Source organism: Eimeria necatrix, genomic scaffold (assembly GCF_000499385.1).
Source record: "Eimeria necatrix Houghton genomic scaffold, Enh_scaff5, whole genome shotgun sequence".
NCBI lineage: Eukaryota > Apicomplexa > Conoidasida > Eucoccidiorida > Eimeriidae > Eimeria > Eimeria necatrix.
The window spans coordinates 189,548-205,068 of record NW_013654378.1 but is presented as its reverse complement, the minus strand read 5'-3'; the positions used below and the strand labels follow the sequence as shown (position 1 = coordinate 205,068).

General features: G+C 61.5%; 3 protein-coding genes across 3 annotated transcripts; all 3 read left to right on the top strand.

Annotated features, from left to right (window-relative positions):
- Positions 1–336: 336 nt before the first annotated feature.
- On the top strand, positions 337–7,954 carry ENH_00065730 (hypothetical protein, conserved; the record flags this gene model as incomplete). The annotated part of the gene is made up of 3 exons (XM_013581857.1): positions 337–2,911; positions 3,157–5,565; positions 5,868–7,954. 3 exons carry the CDS (start codon positions 337–339, stop codon positions 7,952–7,954), a joined length of 7,071 nt encoding a protein of 2,356 aa, XP_013437311.1.
- Positions 7,955–12,983: 5,029 nt separating this feature from the next.
- ENH_00065720 (hypothetical protein) lies at positions 12,984–13,653 on the top strand (the record flags this gene model as incomplete). Its single annotated transcript, XM_013581856.1, is given in 2 exon segments — positions 12,984–13,148; positions 13,153–13,653. Coding segments are annotated over 2 exon segments (666 nt in total).
- Positions 13,418–15,433, top strand: ENH_00065710 (PHD-finger domain-containing protein, putative; the record flags this gene model as incomplete). Its single annotated transcript, XM_013581855.1, has 1 exon — positions 13,418–15,433. One exon carries the CDS (start codon positions 13,418–13,420, stop codon positions 15,431–15,433), a length of 2,016 nt encoding a protein of 671 aa, XP_013437309.1.
- Between the last annotated feature and the right edge of the window lie 88 nt (positions 15,434–15,521).

Sequence of the window (15,521 nt, the reverse complement as noted above, 5' to 3'; positions counted from 1 at the left end):
GCAGTGCCAGCAACAGCAGGATTTGCAGCTGCAACGGCAGCAGCAGCAGCAGTGGCAGCAGCAGCAGCAGCCGGTACCAAGCAGTTTCTCCTAGCATCTTCTACACAGTGTACAATAGGCCAAGCACCGCCTAGCCGAGCACACGCGAGCTCGCTGCAACAGCCGCAGTCCTCACTGCAGCATTATGGCTAGAAGCACCAAGAGTTGCAGTGGTGGTGGTGGCATAGGCAGCAGCAGCAACAACAGCAGCACCAGTACCAGCAGCAACCCTAGCGACAGAAACAGCGAAAAACATTTCTTCCGAATCCAGAAGCCTTTAATTCCTGCTCTAGCACCATGGACTCGCGAGGTGAAGTAGCATCAGCTGCTGCACTGGCAGCAGCAGCAGCCACGGCGGCTTCAGCTCCAGCTGCAGCAGCTACAGTTCCAGCAGCAGCAGCAGCAGTACATGCTGCTGCAGGTGTCGGTAAAGCTATTCAAGGGCTGTCTACCGTTCCCTCAGCTTCCCTTCAGCCTCCGAGCGCCAGCAGCAGCAACAGCAACAGGGCCAGCAGCGGCACCAGAATCAGCAGCAGCGGTGGCAGCAGCAGCAGCAGCAGCGGCGTGATCGTGACCAGCAGCAACAGGGAGACCGAGGCTGCGATGCGGCTGATGCTGCAGCCAGCGGAGGTGCTGCTAGACAGGACGACTGCGCTATTTGCTGCTCTTGCAGACCCAGATTTGTACAGGCAGCACTGGGCAGGCGTTGCCCCCGGCGTTTGCTGCCACAGAGGCAGCAGCAGCAGCGGCTGCTGCTGCTGCGATGAAGGGGCGGGCTGTGTTTGCAGCGTATGCAGCAGCAGCCCTGGGCAGCAGCGACGGTACAGCTGCAGCGGCAGCAGCTGCAGCCTTGCTGTGCCCCCGCGAGCAGAGGGCCCGCTGGTGGATTTGCTGCCTCTTTTTTTGTGTCGGAGTGACGCAGCAGCAGCAGCTGCTGCTACTGCAGCAGAGCGCTACAGCTTTTTGCCCACTGCTGCTGCTGCTGCTGCTGCTGTGCCTCTGAGGTATGCAGACGATGTCGCCTGCTACTGTCTTCGTCTGGACTTCTTGGGCCGACCAGCAGCGCCGGCAGCAGCAACAGACACCGCTGGGAGAGAGCACGGACCCAACCAGGAAGCAAGGCAGCAGCGGCAGCAGCAGCAGCGCTCAGCACCGTGTCACTGCTGCAGCTGCTGCTGCTGTAGCCGCTGCAGCAGACACGCTTCGCCGTCTCTGCCCTTTGAACCGTGCCTTCATGATTGCCCTGCGGCAAGAGACGCGCAAGGCTCGCAGCAGCAGCAGGAGCAGCGGGAGCAGAAGCAGCAGCAACAACAGGCAGCTGCTGCCTTTGCTGAGGACGTGCTGGCCCGAGATGTGCCCGCTGTTGCATTTGTGGGCCCTCCTCCAGCGTGGATGTCAGTTCATCTCAGGAGGGAAGATGAGGCCACGCCGGCTGCAGCAGCAACAGAAGCCGCAGCAGGAACAGAAGCAGCAGCACCTGCAGCAGCTGTAGAGGCCGCAGCAAAAGCTGGGACCACCTCCACACCACTTGGGACGGCAGCGGCGCCCCCAGTAGAAGCTGCACAGGGGGACACAGCAGAAGGAGCGTCAGGTTCTACTGCAGCAGCACCAGCTTCAGCAGCAGCAGCTGCTGCTTCTGCTGCTGCCCCGAACTCTGAAACTTTTGAGCCCGTGGCATTTCCCACCCGTCTTTACGGCTACCACATTGGCCGTCGTTTCGCTGCTGCGGCGCGTGACTCGGCGCTGCTGCTGAAGCAGAAGCGGCAGAATCGCACAGCAGCAGCAGCAGCAGCAGCAAGAACAGAAGCATCAGCAACTAAATTGGTAGCGGCAGCAGCAGAACGAACCCAGGACACCTCTGCGTCTATGAATGTTGATTTGGCAAGCGTGGAACCTGCCGCCCAAAAGGAGGACGCATCAGCCGGCAGCAGCAGCAGCAACAGCAGCAGCAGCAGCAAGTTACGGTGTACGTGCAGCTGCTGCACGGCAGCAGATTCGTTGCTCAAGCTGCTGGAGTCAGACCCTCCAACGTTTGTTGCAGTAGAGAACAGCAGCAGCAGGAGCCGCACCTGCTACGTGTACCAGGGCGCCACTGGAGCAGGTAGCAGCGGCTGCAGCAGCACCAGCAGCACGAGCAGCACCAGGGGTTTGGGTATTGGCAGCAGCAAAGCCTCACGGGCGTCCGTCAGCCACAGGGAGGGCGTGTGGCTGCTGCGCTCTGCAGCAGGAGGAAAGCCATTTGCTGCGCAGGCCGTGCTGCACCTCCGTGTGTCCGCGTTGCTGCTGCTGCACGCATCGCGCCGGCGGAAGCTGCTGCAGGAATTTTCCAGCAGCAACAGCTGCAGCGTGAACGGGGAGAGCAGCGGAGACGCAGATGCGAGGGAGTCTTGCTGTTGCTGCTGCTGTAAGGACGTTGGTGACGCGCAGTTATCGCACCAGGGCAGCAGCAGCAGCAGCAGCGGCGGCGAAGCATTACAACGGCAGCTGCTGCTGCATGCAGACGCGCAGCTGGACATTTCACTTGTGAAGCTTTTGCTTCTTGATGTGCACCGCGCCTTCCCAACGGAGCCGACTTCTCGCGTGCTGCGGCGTTTGCGGCGAATGACTCTCACTTGGTTTCGCTGCAAGAAGATGGCGCTGCTGCTGCAGCAAGAACAGCAGCAGCAGCAGCTGTACCAAGCAGAAGCGGGAGCTCTGCTGGGGCTGCCTTCTCAGCCGAACGCCTCCCCCTCCCCAGCCCCAGCATCAACATCAACAGCATCAGCAGCAACAGCAGCAACGGCGAAGCCACTCCAGGCTAAGGACAAGTTTTGTCTGCCTAATTTGCCGCAGCAGACCCTTCGTATCTTGCTGGCGGACGCTGCGGTGGAAGGTGAGGCAATATCAGTGGCAGCTAGCGGATCTAGGTGCAGCGCAGCAGCAGAAGGCCACGCTGCTGCTGCAGGGGCGAGTCCTGTCTTCAGCCTGCAGCAGCGAAGAGGCCATGCAGACAGCGCCTTTAAAGCTGCAGCGCAGAGTAGCTTTGTGTAGGGTGTAGGTACATCTGTGGCCGGCATTGCTGGTGAGGTGTACGTACACTTTGCAGTGTGGGATGTGGGGTGTGGGGTGTCTGCGCAGCTTCTTACGCAGCGGAGTTGTGCGAAGTGGCCGAGGGCCTTATAAGCCGATTGGGCGATTTCGCTCGGCCTTCGACCTGCAGAACGGGGTGTTTCAGGCCTGCAGCAGCAGCTGCTGAATCCGGCAGCAACAGCAACAGCAGCAGAAAGGCGGAAAGGCAGCAACTGGCCATCGGGCTACGGTGGCGGGGAGACTTCTTCTGCTTTGAGCTCTTTGCTGCTGTTCTACAGCAGCCCGCAGAAGACGCTGGAGATAAAGATGCAACGAGCGGCTGCTGGCGCCTGCTGCTGCATGAGGTGCTGCAGCCTTGCGTCTTGGATGCGGTGTCTGTACACCTGGCATTTTGCTTAGCCCTGCGGCGGCTGTCGCCGTGGCTGCAGCTGCAGCAGCAGCTCGTGCAGCTGCTGCGCTGCACCGCAGAGGGACATCAGGTGCTGGCAACAGCAGCCATGCTCTCCAGCGACTTTGCACAGAGACTGCAGCATTTGGAGCACCAGCGCCAGCAGCAGCCAGAGCAACAGCAACTGCCGCCGCAGCAGCAACAAGAATGCCCAGTAAAAATGGAAGAGGCTGCTTATCCTCTACTGCGCCACCAAAGCAGTGAAAGCTTTCAGCAGTTTGCAGAAGACCTTGACTCTGCCCTGGCCGAGGGCAACACGTCCGCTGCTGCTGCTGCTGCTGCTGCGGATGAGCCCGTAGGGGCCCTTAATTTAGACGAAGCTGTGCAGCGGCTGGCACTTCTGAACAAGCCTCTCGCAGACGGGCCGATTGAGGAGCCAGCAGCTGTGAAGGAGGAGGATGAGGAGGAGCAGCAGCAGCTGCTGCAGATGAAGCAGGAGCAGCAGACGCCAAAGGCAGCAGCAGCTCTTAAAGATGCAGGCGCCCTCGAAACCGTGGCAGACGAGACATCCGAACAGACCAAGGAGCAGAAGCAGCAGCTGCAGCAACAGAAAAGAACCGCAGCATCAGGCGAAGCTCTAGCTGCCTATTTCAACAGTGTGCGGCAGCTGGAGGAGGCGAGGCATGGTTGCGGCGACCACATGCGCTACGGCAGCAAATCTGAGTGCATCGACACTGCTGTTGCACTGCAGCTGCTAGACGCTGCGCAGCAACAGCAGCACACAGAGGGGGAGCTCCTCAGCAGTGCTTGCTGCAGCTTAAAGCAACAAACAGAAACCAGTGTATCGGGGAACTCCCTGCAGAGCAGCGAACCGGCAGCTCGTGCTGTCTTTCAAGCCGTCTTGGTATCACTGAAGCAGCAGGAGCAGCAGCAGCAGCAGCAGCAGGAGATGCCGAAGCAGCTGCAGCAGCAGCAAGGGTCTGGATTCAGTTGCGAATATGTCGGCGTAACAGATGTGGCTGCTGGTGACACCCTCACCCTCTCCCTGCTGCTCACGCTGCTGCTGCCGACGCAGCGCCTGCTGCTTCCCCGAGTGCAGCAGCTAACCCTACGGGATATCAGCCGCAGCATGGGCACGGGAGCTGCAGCACCAGCTTTAGCAGCTACGGCAAGTAGCGCAGCAACAGCAAACCACGCTGCAGCAGCATGGCAGTGCACTCAGGCAACTTCTGGGACGCTGCAGCCCGAGGGTTTCAACGGGAGCAGCACAGCTTGCAGCAGCCACCGTAGCAGCAAAGGCTGCTGCTGCAGCGGAATTTGCTGCTGCTGTTACGGCAGCGACAGCGGCAGCTGTGTAGAGGAGGCCTCTGCAGAGCGCGAAGAGCTTTCCACTATCGTTCTTGCTGCTGGTCCAGCGGGCCAGGACGCCCCAGCGGAGACGTTGCAGGCGTGCGACGTGTTGGGCCCGCTGCTGCTGTCGCAGCAGCAACAGCTGCAGCAGCAGCAGCTGCAGCAGCGCCAACAGCAGCCGCAGGACAAGCATAAGCAGATTGACGAGGCTGCTGCCGGGGGAACGGGAGAGGAAAGCACTGCCAGCAGCCCGGCAAGCTCCAGCACAAACCTAAGCAGCACAAGCAGTAGCAGCAGCAGCAGCAGCAGCAGCAGCGGCATCAACAGCACCGGCACTCTTTGGGCACGCACTGTCAGCGGCGGCGTAAGCCTCCGAGTGACTTCAGCGGAAGAAGGCAGCAGCGGCGTGGAAAGTGATGGAGAGGGGAGGCCTGCGTCGCCTCTGCAGCAGCTGCAGCAGCAGCCGCTGCTGGCATCACCAGGCGCCTTGCAGCTCCCGGGCAGCGCGCAAGGCCACGATCCCGTCAGCAGCAGCAGCAGCGGCAGCAACAGCAGCAGCGCGCTTGCAGATGCTGAGGGGGACCTCGAGGGCTTTCTTCTGGCAGCGCTGACGCAGCTGACTGGCTTTGTCCACAGAGGGTCTGAGCTCGACGTAGGCATTCCTATTGCTGCAGAGCTGATAGAAGAGGCGGGAGAGGAAATACATGCAATATGCAGAGGTAAGCAGCGCGACCTGAAGCTCAGCCAGATAGCTAGCTGGCTGGCTAGCTGGCTAGCTAGCTAGCTGGCTGCGTCTTCCTCCACGGTAGCCACCGCAATGCAACTGCACATTTCTTCACTGCTTGCACAACCTCTTGGAGAGCCTCTGAGTGTGCAGCTGCCAGTACTGTGTAGTTAGCGATGCAGATGGCTAGCTTTCTTTCTAGCTAGCCAACTAGCTAACATCAGCTTCATCCCTAGCTTGGTGAACAACCTTTGCCCGCTGGAAACGTGCTGCTGATGGTTGCTGTGCTGTTTTCAGTGCCTGCGAACGACAAGGCCTTATCTCCCTTCCGATCGTTGACAGCAGCAGCGACCAGCAGCAGCCAGCAGCAGCAAACTTCTCCACAAGAGTATGCTGCTGCGGCTGACGGGGGGGAGGCGGGCGGCGGCACTCGCTTGGCGTGTACCTGGGCCTCGAGCACTTCCGCACAGCACTTGCAGCAGCAGCTGCAGCAGCAGCAGTCTCAGTCCGAGTTGCGGCTGCTGCCCGCGCTTTTTGCTGGCTTGTACCATACGGGGGCCACAGCAAAGCGTCGTTTGTTTCCTCGGCACCGTGTCGTAACAGCAGCAGCAGCTGCAGCTGCTGCAGCAGCAGCTGCCACTTCTTCTGCTGCTGCTGGCGCCGCCTCGAAATCGAGGGGCCGCAGACAGCAGGCCTCCTCTCCAAGTCACAAACAGCAGCAGCAGGCTGGCGCTCAGCGCCAGTCAGCTTCTTCGCCTGCAGCAAAGGAAGACGGATCCTTTCTGCGACCTACCGCAGCAGGGAGCAGCAGCGGCGCTGGACTTAAGCCTTCTTCTGGCCGCAGCAGCAACCGCAGCGGCAGCAACACCCCCACCGGTGTCTACTTTGATGCAGCGCGGCAACTGTGGAGGTGTCAGTGGAGGTCTGAAGGGCGGTTGCGCAGCAAGGGGTTTGCTGTTGCGCGTTACGGCAGCTCAGACGAGGCTAGAGAGGCGTGCATAGCTTACCGAGAGCTTGTTGTGCATGCAGGTGCTGCAGCAGCAGAAGCAGCAGCAGAAGCGGCGGCTGCAGCGGCGGCAGGAGCCCTCGCAGGAGCAGCAGCAGCAGCTGCCGAAGCTGAGCCAAAGGCAGGTGCACAGCGTGCCACAGACAAATCTCCCACAACGGCGGTATCGCCTGTACAAGCAGCAACAACAGGAAGAGCAGCAGTAGCAGCAGCAGCAGCAGCAGCAGCGGTGGATGAGATAAAGCAACAGAGGTCGCCTACGTGGAAAGCAGCGAGCAGCAACAGCAACGTCTGCAGCACTGCTGAGGCTCTAGCGGCCCCGCAGCTACTTCATCATGGCGGCTTGCTTAAACATAGCGTGGCAGCGCTGCCGGCACCCGCTGTAGCAGCAAGTGCAGCAGCAGCACAGGCAGCGCTGGCTGCAAGTTTACAACGCGCAACAGCAGCGCCAGATGCACTAGCAGGGAGCTCACTGCGCGAGACGGGCAGCAGCGAGAGCAGCAGCAGCGGGCCCTACATGAATCCACAAGCTGCTCCGGCTGCTCCTGCTCTGGTCACTTCAGCAACAGCAACAGCAACAGCAGCAGCAGCAGCACTTCAAGGCGAACGACTGATAGAGTTCGCTGGGGACATTTTAGCTTTGCTAAATCGCGCGAAAGAAGTGGCGGCTGTGGAGAAGCAGCTTCAAGAGCAGCGCCTGCAGATGCAGCAACAGCACCAGCAACGCCGGCAACAGCAACAGGAGGAGTCATCGGCTACGCCTGCTGCTACATCAGCAGCAGAGAGAGATAGGCAGCAGCTTCGGCACATGCTCGTGTCGCAGCTAGAGCACGCGCTGCAGCAGCAGCAGCAACGCATGCAACAGCTGCAGGTGTTAGGGGACATCGACCTGAGGCAGCAGCGAATGTCGGGGCAGGAGGGGGTGTTGCAGCAGCAGCAACAGCAGCAGCAAATGCTTCTCCACAGGGTTGCGGCACTGAGCAGGCAGGCTGTGCAGCAGCTGCAGGAAGTGCTGCAGACTCTGCTGCAGTTGCCGTTGCAGCAGCAGCAGCTACCTCCGCAGCAGACGCTGCAACAGGAACAAGCGCCGCAGCCAGCGCAGCAACACTTTTCACCCTGGGAGGGTGCCTCGGCAGCAGCAGCAAGTGCAGCAGCCAGTGGGGTGGTGGAGCAGCAACGAGAGCGCGCAGCTTTTGCCTCAGCAGCTGCACCTCTTGAAGGTCAGCAGAGACCGAAGAGGGAGGAGGCAGGCAACGCAGCAGCCGCATCGGCAGCACCAGCAGCAGCAGCACCAACGGCAGCAGCAGCAGCAGCACACGACGAGGGAGTTCCAGCGAAAAGGCTTCGCGTTGCCCTGGACGGCCTCGCAGGCGCCTGAGGCAGGCGCTGCTTCTGCTGCAGGTGCGGTCGGTGCAAGGGTAAAGGTAAAACCGTGCTCTTTCTGAGCATCCGCAGCAGCAAAACAACAAATGCAGTAACAGCAGCAGTAGCAGTAGCTGCTGAGCAGCTGTTGCTGTACCGGCAGCAGCAGCTGCTATTGCATCTGTCGCTGCTACGTCAGCTGCAGCGCACAGAGACAGGACATTCTCTACAAACCCTGTTGGCTGTCCAGCCGGTTCCCAAGGGGATTATACAGCAGCAGCAGCAGTAGCAGCGACAGAAGCAGCAGCAGGTCCAGCGAAAGCAACTGGCCTTTTTTGTTGGTAATTTCCGGGTTTGCTTGCTTCGTGGGATCTGGGGCTTTCCTGTTTGTGCCAAGCGGTGGCCCGCCTGCAGGCCTTCATGCACAAGTGCATGCATGCGGGCCCCGCAGGCGTGCATGCATGCACTTGTGCATGCAGCGGGGCCTCCGCGCATGCACTTTTGCATGCGCTGTTGGGGCCCTGCTGGGTCCCTGGAGCCTCAGGGCAGCCAGTTAGGGAGCCAAACTGCCGCAGCGCCTTAAAACAGTGTTTCGGGTAGCGGGGGGTTAAGTGCAGGACTTAGCCTAGAACAATAGGGCCTGAGTCCTTAGGCTTCTTAAGTGCAGCAAACAGGCTTTTGATTGCGCAGGGTTGCTGCAGCAGCAGCTGCTGCTCTACAGCTCATTTCTTAGGCTTCTCCAGTGCAGCAAACGGCCTCCGGATTGCGCAGGGCTGCAGCAGCAGCAGCGGCTGCTTTGTAGCTGAGTCCGTAGGCTTCTTGAGTCCAACAAGCGGGCTTTTGAGTGCGCACGGCTGCTGCTGCTGCAGCTGTTGCTTTCGAGGCCGCAGCCGCAGCAGCAACGGCAGCAGCAATACTGGCAGCTCCCTTGCCAGCCGCCAGCAGGAGTATGCTTATGCAGCAACTGCTTCTGCTATGGTGGCAGAAGCAAGCACACGATGCATATGCTAGCTTTTCTGCTAAAGGCAGCCCTCTGGAAAAGTGCAAACGCCGAACTCCAAGAAAATGGAGCAGCAGCGGCTGCTGTAGCAGCATCCACTGCAGCTGCTCGAGCAGCAGGTAGAACTGCAGCAGCAGCAGCTGCAGCAGCAGTTCTACCTGCTGCTGCAGCTGCACTGCTGCTGCAGCAGCTGCTGCAGCAGTTGCTGCAGCAGCTGCTCCCCGCCGTAGCGAGAACGCCTTAGAGCGCCAGAGGCGGACTTTAATGCCGAGTACTCTGTGCCTGGCCTCAAGATTAATGCAGCAAGAAGATGCAGCAGGAACACTAAAGGACTTTAGCTGCCTGTTTTGCTCTTTGCAACTCTCTGTTTTGCTGCTGACTTGGCAGCTTCTGGCGCTGCTGCGCTGCCCCCAGGTCCGTCAGGGCCCTGCGCCGCCTCTGGCGGCCTTGCCGCAGCTCCCGGCTGTGAGCTGAGCTGTGTGCTGTGCGCAGCAGCTGCTGCGCTGCGGCTGCAGCTGCCTGAGCTACTGCGCAGCTGCTGCAGCTGCCTGAGCTGCTGCGCTGCTGCTGCAGCTTCCTAAGCTGCTGCGCAGCTGCTGCGCTGCTGCTGCGGGTGCCTGAGGGGAGCAGAGGGGTAGGGGAGTGCTGCGGCTTACAGCAAAGCGGCTCAACGCCTAAACCCTAAACCCTAAGCCCTAAACCCTAAGCCTTCAGCTTAGCCCTTAAGCTTCAAACCATTGCTTGAGCCAGCTAAGCTTCTTTAGTGCATATACACCGCACGAAGCGCTGTCTAGAGACCCCGATGCTGCTGTTCGCCAGCTCCTAGGCCCTCAGGCAGCTCGCTCTAATTAGGAGCAGCAAAGCAGCAGCAAAACAGCAGCAGCCAAACAGCAGCAGCAGCAAAGCAGCAGCACCCGTTGCTGCTGCGCCCGGGGGCACTCAGAAATCCACACAGCGCCACAGCAGCTAAGTCCTAAACTCGAAACACTAGCTCTAAAGTCCCAAGAGCCCTGGCCCCAAAGGCCCACTTGCAAAAGAGCCCCCAATTACTCTTTAGGAACAGCTGCTGCCTTAGTTTGAACCCCACATGCAGCAACACGAAAAAACTGCAGCGCGGCGGAGCCGCAGCTAGAGGATATCCCTCCCTTGGGGTGTACGTACACCTCAGAGCCCCAGCGTCTTGCTGCCCAACACTCCCAAGACACTGCAACAAACCACTAACTGCACTCAGAGCTGTTGCCTACAGCCACGCGTACACTCTGCTGCAGCGCAGCCGAGCTGCTGCACCCTCTCTCCGCAGTGGCCAGTGCGTCTTCTGCTGAGTCATTGAGGGGCCTCAGCAGCAAAGAAGCAGCAGTAGAAGCAGTAGCTGCTGCTGCTGCTGCCGCGGCGGCGGTGTGTAGCACTGCGCACCTGACCAGCGGGCGCAGTCGGCGGCGTATTCGCCAGCTCTCTCGATCCCCCCACAAAATTGAGCCTTCTTTCGGCTATTAAGTGCTTTAGGACCACAAAATTGGCCTAAATTCGGCAAGTGCGGGAAGCAGCAGCAGCAGCTGCTACGGATGCCATGGCGGCTGCAGCAGCAGCGGCCGCAGACTGTGCATGCGGCGGTCAGGCCTGACAGGAGCCGCTACAGCAGCTGCTGCACGTAACCCCAATTTAGTAAGTTGGTTTATCTGTTTTTAGAGGGAGGACGCAGAGAGAAGCACTCTCTTGAGCCTGCAGCAGCAGCAGCAGCGGGCCAACCCGCCTTAGGTGCTGCGCGCAGCAGCTCATCAGCCAAAGGGGCCCTTAATCGACTTTGTGCGGTGTAGAGACACCTCGGACCAGCGCAGCCGCGCAGACGGATCCCATATGCTGCTCAAGAGTTGCTGCCAGTAGAACTGACAAAGGCGCTTGCTGGAGGCGGGCCCAGCAGCAGCAGCAGCAGCAGCGGGAGCAACTGCAGCAGCAGCAAGGAGCAGAGGAGAAACAGTGGCAACCGGGGGCTTTTGCTGCTGCTGCAGCAGCAACGGCTGGCGCAGCACTGGCTGATGGGACAGCCGCAGCCCTAGCGGAGCAGCAACAACTGCTACGGCTCCCCAGGAGCAGCAGCAACAGCACCAACGGCAGCGGAAGCGGACCTTGAACAATCTTACGTGAAAAGGCATCAAGGCTGCAGCAGCCGCTGCGCGCAAATCAGAAGCAGCAGCAGCTGGAAGGCAGAGCAGCAACGTTGCTGCAACTAATGGGATGCGACATTCCCCGCGCAGCCTTGCTGCTGCTGCCGCTGGGAGCAGCAGCAGCAGCAGCAACAAGTCCCCTCCAGGAGCAACTGGAGGGGCATCTTCAGATGGGGTTCAAAACCCTGACGGCAGCCCTGCAGCAGCAGCGTCGGCAGGTGGAGCAACACCAGCGGGCCCAGCAGCAGCAGCAGCAGCAGCAGCCGATGCAGCAGCACCCGTGTCGCCTAGTGCAAAAACTTGCAGCCAACCGGTAGGCGCTGCTGCTGCTTCCCGCCGCAGCAGCAGCGCGGCGGCCTCCCCTGCTGCTGCGGGCTCGGGGCCAGGCGCAGCAGCGTCACGCGCAGCAGCTGCAGCCGCAGGCGCAGCAGCAGCAGCAGGCGCAGCAGCAGCAGCAGCAGCAGCAGAAGAGCTGGAGTGCAGCGTCTGCTTCGTGAAGGGGTCTGAGCCCCACAACACTATTGTCGTCTGCAGCGGCTGCGGCGCTGCTGTTCACCAGTACTGCTATTCTCTCTACACTTTGCCGCAGGCGCCGTGGCTTTGCTGCCTCTGCAGCTGGAAGCAAAAGCAGCAGCAGCAGCAGCAGCAGCAGGGCGCTTCCGGCCCTGCAGCAGCAGCGGCTGCTTCCCCAGGCGAGGGGAGCAGGGCGGCTGCTGCTGCTGCTGCTGCCCCGCTGGCGTCGCCGCAGCAGCAGCACTCCCAGCCGGGGGCCTCCCCAGAGCACCGCAGCAGCAGCAGCAGCAGCAGCAGCAGCAGCAGCAGCAGCGATGAGGTGTGCCGGCTGTGCCTGCGGGGCGGCGGGGCCATGCGCGTGGGGGAGGAGCGGCTGTGGGTGCACAGCTGCTGCGTGCTGTTTGCTTCTGGGGGCCCCCATTTTCGGCAGCAGCTGCAGCTGGACTCTCCTGCTGCAGTTGCTGCTTCTGTGTCAGTTGCTGCAGCAATGGGCTGGAGCTGCTGCTTCTGCGGCAAGGGCGGCTTCCCAGTCGCCTGCGCCTTCCCCGGCTGCAGCAGCCGCATGCATGTCACCTGTGCCAAAGCAGCAGGCTGCTGCTGCTGCTGCTGCACTGTCTGGGCGGGGCCCCTCGAGGGCCAGGGCACTGACACAGCTTGGCGGGCTGTTTTCTGTCTGCAGCACAGCAGCAGCGAGGCTGTCAGCCAGGCGCGCTTGGCGCTGAAGAAGCAGCCACAGCAGGAGGCCAGCAGCAGCAGCAGCAGCAGCAGCAGCAGCAGCAGCAACGCTGCAGCAGCAGCGGCCGCCGCGGGGCCGCCCGCAGCAGGGGCGCCGCCGGTCGCCGCAGCAGCACCAGCTGCAGCACCCAACGCGCCTGCTGACGATTCTGCGCAGCGGCTGCTGCAGCAGCAGCTGCAGCTGCAGCAGGATGCAGCAGCTGAGCGGCAGAGGCAGCAGCAGCTGCAGCAAGCGCTGCCAAACACCCCGCAGCAGATTCTCTCCGCTGCGCGCGACTTGTCGGGGCAGCAGCAGCAGCAGCAGAAGCTTGCCCTGACTCCGCAGCAGCAGCTCTACGTACATCAGCAGTATCTCCAGCAGCAGTTCTTGCAGAAACAATACTTGCAACAACACTTGCTGCAGCAACACTTGCTGCAGCAGCAACTCCTTCAGCAGCAGCAGCAGCTGCTGCAGCAGCATTACTTGCAGCAGAAACAACAGCAGCAGGACTCCCTTCCACCTACAGCAGATGGCACTGCACCCGTTGCTGCGGACGCAGGGGACTCCTCAGCTGCCGCCGGGAGCGGCGCTGCTGCTGCTGCTGCTGCTGCTGCTGAGAGTGCAGCAGCATTGACAGCAGCAGCCCCTTTTCCCTATGGAGGTTCTGCCAGCGTGGCCCCGCAGCCTGTCTCCGGGCCAGTTGCGCCTGATGCAGCAGCAGCAGCGGGGGAACAGCAGCAGCGGGTGTTTGCTCAGTCGCAGCAGCAGCTGCAGCAGCTGCATCAGCAGCAGCAGCAGGCCATGCGACTTGGGACGCCAGTAGGGCCTGGCTCAGGCCCTGCTGCTGCTGCTCGGCCGTTTGCTGCTGGGCCTCTGTACGCAGCAGCAGCAGCAGCAGCAGCGCCTGCAGCTGCTTCGCTTATTATGAGCCCTGCAGGATCGCCGCTGCTGCCTACGCTGCCTCCGCAGGCAGGAGCAGCGGCAGTGGCAGCAGCAGCAGCCGCAGCAGCAGCAGCAGGGGGCCCTGCAGCAGTTCCGGCACCTCCAGGCGCTCCGGCGGCCACAGCGGGAACTGCAGCAGCAGCAGGAATGCTTGGAAGAGCTGCAGCAGCGGGCACTCCAGCAGCAACCCCGGCAGCAGCAGAAGTTGCAGCAACGGGAGGAAAGGGCGGCGCTACGCGGGGCCTGCGGGCTCGCGGCCGGCAGTCAGCAGCAGCAGCAGCAGGCCCGCAGCAGAGAGGCAGCAAGTCCTTCTCACGCATTTCGCCAGACGGCGCAGCAGGAGAAGCAGCAGCAACAGCTGCTGCTGCTGCTGCTGCAGATAACCTCAGCGTTACGAGTGGGGGCGGCGGGGGCTCGGGGCCTTCGGGTGGCGACCGGGACATGCTGAAGGGCCCCTGCAGCAGCACGGTGAAGAAGTCGCCCGGCAGCAGCAGCAGCAGCAGCAGCAGCAGCAGCAGCAGCAGCAGCTCGAGCCGCGGCAGCCGCCTGCAGTGGAGCCGCTTCGACGGCCTCTTCCGGCGGATCCCCGTGGGGCCTTTTGCTGCTGATGTCTCCAGGGCCTTCAAGGAGGGGCCTGAGCGGCAGCAGGCGCTGCAGGAAGCAAAAGCAATAGAAGCAACTTTGCTGCAGCCAGCCTGCGCCCCTGCTGCAGCAGATTTGCTGCTGCCGGCGCAGGAGGACCTCGACGCGCTGCAGCAGCTGCTGGACCTGCACGCGCAGGTCATCCGCGAGGCTCGCGAGAAAGCCAGGGCCAGGAAACAAGCCAGCAGCAGCAGCAGCAGCAGCAGCAGCAGCAGCAGCAGCAGCAGCAGCACGGAGGCTGTGGATGTGGACATGCCCGTGACGGCGCTAATCGACTTCGGCTCTGTGGCTGCTTGGTGCTGCTTCGAATTTGTAGAGAATCAACAAGGAGCTTCTCACTCTGCGCAGCTGCTGGACTCGCTGTGCAGCAGCGGCAGAGACGCCATCAGCAGCAGCAGCAGCAGCAGCAGCAGCAGCAGCGACGGCGGCAGCGGGAGCTTCGTTTTGGACGACGCAGCCATCAGGGAGTACTTGCGCAAAGTCGTTGCGCCAGCGCTCGCGCAGCAGAAGGGCGAGGGATCTGCTGCTGCTGCTGCTGCTGCTGCTGCTGCTGGCCAGGATCCCGCAGCAGCTGATCGCGACAGCAGCAGCAGCAAATATGAGGCCCTTGCTTCGCAGCTCTCTGTAAGGGCCTTCAAAATCCTCACAAGTTACCAGCTGGCTTTTTGCCGCCGCCACTTGCAGCGTCTGCAGCTGCCAGCAGACGGGACAGCTCCTAATCTCAGGGCTCTGTTGGAGCAGCAGCTGCAGCAGCAGCAGCAACAACTGCAGCAGCAGCAAGAACAGCTGCAGCAGCAGCAACAGCAGAAGCAGCAACAGCAGCAGCAGCAACAGAAAGACGCGGCCAATGCGGCGGAGGTGGTGGGGCAAGAGACCCACAAAAAGGTTTGCTCCCCTGCCGCTTCGCCTGCTGCAGCAGCAGCAGCTGCTGATGCAACAGCAGCAGCAGCAACAAAGTCAACGCCGACAGGCAGCGAGGTAGAACCTTCCTCAGGAGAGGAGACCCGAAGTGCCCAGATGGAGGTCGACGGCGCAGAAGCTCCTTTGAGGCAGCAGGACGAGAAGCAGCAGCAAGAACAGAAGCAGCAGCAGGAGCAGAAGCAGCAGCAGCAGCAGGAGTCTGCAGATGGCGGTGCCACGGGCAGCAGCAGCAGCAAGGACGAAGCTGGGGCCACCGCTGGAACGGCAGGCTGCAGCTCCTCCCCCAGCGGGCCTCCAGAAGCCCCCGCAGCTGCAGCTGCTGGCGCTGCTGCCAGCAGCAGCAGCAGCGGCAGCAGCAGCAGCAGCAGCGCAGGCGCGGCTTCTCTTGTTGAGGTGGCGGGCCACCGGTGGTATTGGGGCACCCCCGGAGACAATAAAGAAACTGGAGACTTTGTGGGGTCCCAGTGCATGCAGTTTCTGCAGGTGAGAGGTTTGGGGTGTACGTACACCTCATTGCTGCTGCAGCAGGCGGCGCCGTGGCCGCTCTGTGCGCTGCTGCTGCGGCGTCTGTTGCTGCCCCGTGGACTTGGGTGCATTTAAGTTGATTGGAATGCATTTAAATGTATTTTATTTGTTTTTAAATGTACTTCATTTATTTAAAAGTGCTAAATAATGAATACAAATCTGT